This window comes from Sapajus apella, unplaced genomic scaffold (assembly GCF_009761245.1).
Source record: "Sapajus apella isolate SASKATOON/1434 unplaced genomic scaffold, GSC_monkey_1.0 scaffold51, whole genome shotgun sequence".
Classification (NCBI taxonomy): domain Eukaryota; kingdom Metazoa; phylum Chordata; class Mammalia; order Primates; family Cebidae; genus Sapajus; species Sapajus apella.
In genome coordinates, this window is record NW_022436991.1 from 10,772,036 (window position 1) to 10,778,741 (window position 6,706).

The 6,706-nt window shown below is 44.5% G+C and overlaps 1 protein-coding gene across 1 annotated transcript in view; it reads left to right on the top strand.

The window, feature by feature from the left end:
* CACNG3 (calcium voltage-gated channel auxiliary subunit gamma 3) overlaps positions 1-6,706 on the top strand; it is a 104,400-nt gene that overhangs the window by 81,890 nt on the left and 15,804 nt on the right. The window contains exon 2 of the mRNA XM_032242969.1: positions 6,051-6,134. Coding sequence (XP_032098860.1) covers positions 6,051-6,134 — 84 coding nt within the window. The remainder of the gene's footprint in view (positions 1-6,050; positions 6,135-6,706) is intronic.

The window sequence follows — 6,706 nt, forward strand, 5'->3', positions numbered from 1 at the left end:
GTGCCCACCACCATACCCAGCTAATTTTTGTATTTTTAGTAGAGATGGAGTTTCACCATATTGGCCAGGCTGGTCTCGAACTCCTGACCTCAGGTGATCCACCTCCCTTGGCCTCCCAAAGAGCTGAGATTACAGGCGTGAGCCACTACACCCAGCCTAACTTCAGCTTCTTATATGGACTAATTCTATCACCTGGAGAAATTGTAATTTTATTCCATTTTTTTCTGTTGCTTGTAACTCTTAATTCTGTTTTATTCCTTCTTGTGCTAGGATTTGTAGAACCATAACAAATAATGGAGGCAATGGTGGGCATTCCTATCTCAGTTCTGATTTCAGTAGGAAAATGTCTAGGGTTTGACCTTTAAGAAAAAGTGTCGGAAGTTACAGCTAGAAGGAATGAATAAGTTCTAATGCCCTATAGCACTGTAGAGTGAATACAGTTAACAATAACAGTGTGGCCAGGTGTGGCGGTTTGCACCTGTAATCTCAGCACTTTGGGAGGCCTAGACCAGAGGATTGCTTGAGTCCAGGAGTTCAAGATCTGCCAGAGCAACATGGCAAGACCCCCATCTCTACAAAAAATATAAAAATTAGCTGGGTGTGGTGGTGCACACCTATAGTCCCAGATGCATCGGAGGCTGAAGTGGGAGGAACGCTAGAACCCAGGAGTTCAAGAGCAGCCTAGGCAACATGATGAGACCCCATCTCTACACAAAATATAAAAATTAGCCAAGGTGTGGTGGTGCATACCTATAGTCCCAGCTACAGGAGACTGAGGTAGGAGGGTCACTTGAGCCCAAAAGATCGAGGTTGCAGTGAGCCATAAGCATGACACTGCTCTCCAGCCTGGGCAACACAGCAAGACCCCATCTTAAAATAAATAAATAAATAAAATAATTTAGTGTATCTTTTCCAAAAGCTAAAAGAGATTTGCTAATTACCTTGATTTGATCATTATTCATCATATACATGCAGCAAAGTATCACTGTATATCCCATAAATATGTACAATTGTTACATGTCAACTAAAAAGGAAAAGAAAAAAAAAAAAAGAGTGTCGGCTTAAGGACAGCAGCACCCTCCTCATGTGAAGGAAGTGCTTTTCTATTGTCTGAACCAGAAACAAACCATTGGTACTATCTTCTCTCCCCAGGATGAAGCCGTGGCTACCAAAAAGCCAGTCTCTGCAACTGTGCTTAAACACCTCTGGAAATCTCTTTTGGCTCTATCTTTCACTCCAAGCCTCTTCCCTGGGTCCTGGGGTCTATGAGTTCTCATGACTCAGCTCTCACACATGCCCTTCCCTGGACTCCTGTCCTCCCCCAACTGTAGCCACCGGATCCATCCCCCAGACCAAACACCGTTAGTCCTCTTCCTGCCTTAGCTTCTACTCTCTGCTCCAATGCCTGAGCTTAAAGCTGTGCCAGGACAATGCCCATCTCCGTACCCTACCTTCATCCTTGCAGTCTGCATGTTTTCAACATCTCTCTTGGTTCCATCTTCTGCAGTGAGTGGGCAAGTCCAATCTCATTCTATTTTTCTTAGATTTACTGATATGGGAAGCTACTCCTAAGAAAACATAAGTGAGAAGAACAGCATGATCCCAGTTTCGTAAAGCCATTTGTGTGCAAAATCACAAGAGAAAAAAGCCTGGAAGGAAATATACAAAAATGCAAAATAGCAGTTATTTCTGGGAGCCAGCAATATGCTACTTACATGAATGTCCAAGCTCGCTTTGTGATGCATGTATGACATGGGCTGCCAGCAGATTCATTTTCAGTGTGGAGTCTTCCTTGGGGGAAATTCTTGGTTCCTTTTCCTTTTATATTGCTTCTTGAAATCTCACCATGGCACCAATGTGTCTCTTGTGATCCTAAAATACCTACCAAAACCAACGGTAATAATAGCTATAATATATGGAGTTCCTACCATGTGCCAGGAACTGTACTAAGTGCTTTATGTCATTGCCTAATTAAAAGATTTATGTGTAAAGTGCTGAGAACAGCAACTGGCGTAATGACTGCTATTACTTCCTCAACTAATTCTCACGGCAACTCCATGAAGTTACTATTATTATCTTCATTCTGTAGAAGAAGCAACTGAGGTTTGGAGAGGCAATTTGCCGCAGGTACCACAACTAGTAAGTGGCTGAGTCAGGATTCATGCCTACGTGGGACACCAAAGACTTGGCTCTTACCAAATACATTTTGGTTCAGGGGTTGCAAGCTCGAATCTCTACAGGGCCAGGCAAGGATACAGAGCCAGGTGGGGACTTCGGCCAACTGGAGAGTTTATGCCCAGTCTAAAGAGGGCTGCTGGTGTCAGCTACATCATCCAGGGATTCATTACTCCCACATGGAAATGTGAGACAGAGATCCCCATTTTTGAAGAGAAACTGCGAATCGGGGTTTTATGTGAAATAGTCTGAATTTTAAGTGGCAGTAGCATAGGTGGCTCACGCCTGTCATCCCAGCACTTTGGGAGGCTGAGGCAGGCAGATCACCTGAGGTCAGGAGTTCGAGACCAGCCTGGGCAACTTGGTGAAACTCCATCTCTACTAAAAATACAAAAATTAGCCAGGTGTAGTGGCACATGCCTGTAGTCCCAGCTACTCAGGAGGCTGAGGCAGGAAAACAGCTACAACTGGGGAGGTGGAGGTTTCCAGTGAGCTGAGATTGCACCCTTGCACGCCAGCCTGGGTGACACGTACAAAATTCCGCCTCAAACACAAACAACAACAACCAAACTGGTGACTGCATCCCCAGGACCTGCTGGCGTTTGCTGGTTCTGAGTCTTAGTTTCAAGCTGCCTGAAGCCATCATGAATAAGACCATTTTGCAAGCAGATCCCCATATGCATGTAGTTCCTAATTCCCTCAATAATTCCAACTGGTCTGTTTTCAGTCATGTTTCTATTCCATCTTCACCTGAACACCTTCTTCCTTTGAAACCTGTGGATTTCAAGTATGGAAAACAGCAAATAACGAGGAGTACATAAATCAACCAACAATGAGATGGTGTCACTACCAACACCCTTCCCCTGCCCAGGGGCCCCTGAGACATGCTAAGGGGAGGCATAGTTAATGGGGAAGCCACTGGTCCAGTTCATTGCCAACATCAATAGTAAGGCATGGGCTATAAAATGATCATGGAGATCATGGAACTGCCATGCAAAGAACTTAGCTTATAACACTGAGACTTGTTGAAGAGAGTGCCATTCCTAATAATTGTTAGGAACTTTGTCTTTGAGGTCAGCTAGACATTTGCCAACTGTGTCCTTGAGTAAATCAGTGACTTTGCTAAGCTTCTATTTCCTCATTATGTTAATAACATTGCCTCATTATAACATTAGGCACCTCATAAAGTCATTTAGATAGATAAAGAGGATAAAACACATAAAAGTGGCCGGGTGCAGTGGCTCACGCCTGTAATCCCAGCACTTTGGGAGGCTGAGGCAGGTGGATCACCTGAGGTCAGGAGTTCAAGACCAGCCTGGCCAACATGGTGAAACCTTGTGTCTACTAAAAATAGAAAAATTAGCCGGGCATGGTGCTGTGCACCTATAATCCCAGCTACTCAGGAGGCTGAGGCACGAGAATCGCTTGAACCTGGGAGGCGGAGGTTGCAGTGAGCTGAGATCGTACCACTGCACTCTATGCTAGGCAATAGAGCAAGACTCAGTCTCAGAAAACAAAACAAAACAAAAACACATAAATGCTTAGAATGGTGCCTGGCATATAGTAGGTGCAAACGTATGTTACTTATTATGATTTCTTATTCAGTCAACTGGAAGGGGATGAGTGTGGTGGGCCTTAAAACCAAACAGGAATATATGAATGAAACTCTAAAATATGAACCAGAATAAATAAGGCCTTTCTTTCAATATCAGGGAATAAATTATGGGTCTGTCTTTTTTCTAAGAATTTCCTTGAGTCTTCTCTCCTGAACCTCCTTCCTGGTTCCGAGTCTATTCTTTGCCTGGTAAGCAGAGAATCAGAACAAAGGAGATGTTTTACATATTCTAAGGCATTTATTATGAAATGACTCTGGCCTGGAGCCTACTTATAGTAGTTAAATATACGACACTCTTAGTTTTATGAGATCATAATAGACATCATGATAGTAGTCATAATAATGGCTGCTATTCATCGTGTAATGGTGAAGCCACAGCCTTTGAAACATGGATCCAAAAATCAATTCCATCACTCACCAGCTGTGACACATCTCCTCTGTGGTTTTCCATTGTCTCATTATCAAATGTCAATATTTAATCGCCTCCACCTCCTGGGGTGGTAAACAGAGGTAAATGAGATAAGGGAGGTAAGGTTTCATCTATGTGCTTGGCCAATTGGAAGCACTTAATAAGTGTCAGCCATTATTATGACGTGCCCAGAGCTTTGCAAAAATTATCCCATATCCATGTATGGCCTTATTTCATTCTTACAATTACGGCTCCAAAATACCAATGAAGCTCTGTCTGATTCTGAACCTTGTCCATTTTCCACTGCCCCCCGCCCGACCTCATGCCAGCTACAAAGACAGGGAAAGGGACAAGAATGCATAATTTCCAGAAAATTTTTTTGTCCTTTAAAAGAACTGGCAGAGCTATTAATGGCCCCCAGAGACTGGTTAACTGTCTAGTTAACCAACACCCAAAACAATGATTAAACATCCACACCAAGTTAAGTCAAGCTTATGTTGAAAGAGGGAAAGAAAGCAAATGCGGGGCCAGGTGTGGTGGCTCATGCCTGTAATCTCAGCACTTTGGGAGGCTGAGGCAGGTGGATCACCTGAGGTCAAGAATTCGAGACCAGCCTGGTCAATATGGTGAAACCCTGTCTCTACTAAAAATAAAAAAACTAGCCAGGAATGGTGCAGGTATCTGTAATCCCAGCTACTCAGGAGGCTGAGGCAGGAAAATCGCTTGAACCCAGGAGGTGGGGGTTGCAGTGAGCCAAGATAGTGCTGTTGCCTCTAGCCTGGGCTACAAGAACAAAACTCTTTCTCAAACAAAACAAAACAAAAAAGACAGCAAATGCAGACAGGTGTTCAAAATGCATGTTCAGCAAATCTGAGGCTCCCAAAGGTATGAGCCTCATAGTGAGGGACAGTGAGCTGTGATCCTTTGGAAGGGCAGAGAGGGAAAGGGAGGGTCCTGTGGTCAGATACGAACATCGTTGGGGAGAATGAACTATTCTGGAATGCCTGGATTCAGCTCTTGGTTGGAATGCCAATTCTATTTAGGTTGGTGCAAATTAATTGCATGGTTTTGTACCAACCTAAACAACTACTTACCTGAGCGATTTCAAGAAAAATTCCTAAGCTCTGTTTCCTTATTGGTAATAAGCAGAAAAAATGATGTACTTGAATTCCAACTGAGTTTTCCTCCACTGACTGGAGGAGAGGGGAAAGATAAGGTAGTCTTCATAATTAGTGTTTGTGTTTTATTTTATGTTGTTTTTTTTTTTTTTTTGCCCTTCTAAAGTGGATCCCAACATCATGCAAAATCTAAAAAGCAGCAAATGTCCACCTCCCGCTTGTATTGCTAATCTTTTGTCTCTATTGGCCTCTTTTTTGTGCCCTAAAGAAACATGCTGTTGGTGACTGATCCCATTGGCTCATGCCTATTATCCCAGCACTTTGGGAGGCTGAGGTAGGAGGATCACTTGTGGCCAGGAGTTTGAGGCCAGCCTGGGCAAAAGAGTGAGACCCTGTCTCTTAAAAAAAAAAAAAGTTTAATTAACCGGGCATAGTGGCACATGCCTGTAGTCCTAGCTACTTGGGAGGCTGAGGTGAGAGGATCACTTGAGCCCAGGAGTTCAAGACTGCAGTGAGCCATGATTCCACTACTGCCCTTCAGCCTGGGCCACAGAATGAGACCCCGTCTTTAAAAAAAAAAAAACAAAAGTGCTCTTGGGCCTGCCAGTCCAACAACAACCCTATAGCCCCTAACAACCGGAGAAAGGATCCATACATAGGGGTGGGGACCCAGGCTGGGCCCCAGGAGCTCTGTCTCCTTCTTTAGGCTCAGAACCATTATCTGTTTCCACAGGGGCTTTCCGAGGCGTGTGCAAGAAAATCGATCACTTCCCTGAAGATGCTGACTACGAACAGGATACAGCTGAGTATCTCCTCCGTAAGTTCCCTGGCTTCTCGGGTCTCTCTGGAAGGAAGGGATGGGTCCCTGCCATCACCCAGCTCCCTCTGAGTTGGAGGTTCCTCAGCATCCTTCCCAGAAATGGATAAGTGCAAAGGAGCCTCATGTGCCAGTACACAGAGACATCCAGGTGGTTCTGAGATCCAAGCCTCTTTAGTTTCAATGAATTAGAAATAGAAAGAAGAACCAGGGGTGGGTTGGGGGATAGTTCCTGCCTGTAAACCCAGCACCTTAGGAGGCAGAGGCCAGAAAGGATTGCTTTAGCTCAGGAGTTCCAGATCAGCCTGGGCAATATAGCAAGACCCCATCTCCACAAAAAATTTAGAAAATTAGCTGTGTTTGGTGGCATACACCTGCAGTCCCAGCTACTCAGGAGGCTGAGGTGGGAAGATCACTTGAGCCCAGGAGATTGAGGCAAAAGCGAGCTATGATCATGCCACTGCAGTCCAGCCTAGGTGACAGAGTGAGACCCTGTCTCTGAAAAAAAGAGAAAGATAAGGGAGGGAGGAAACAAGGAAGGAAGGAAGGAAGGAAGGAAGGAAGGAAGGAAG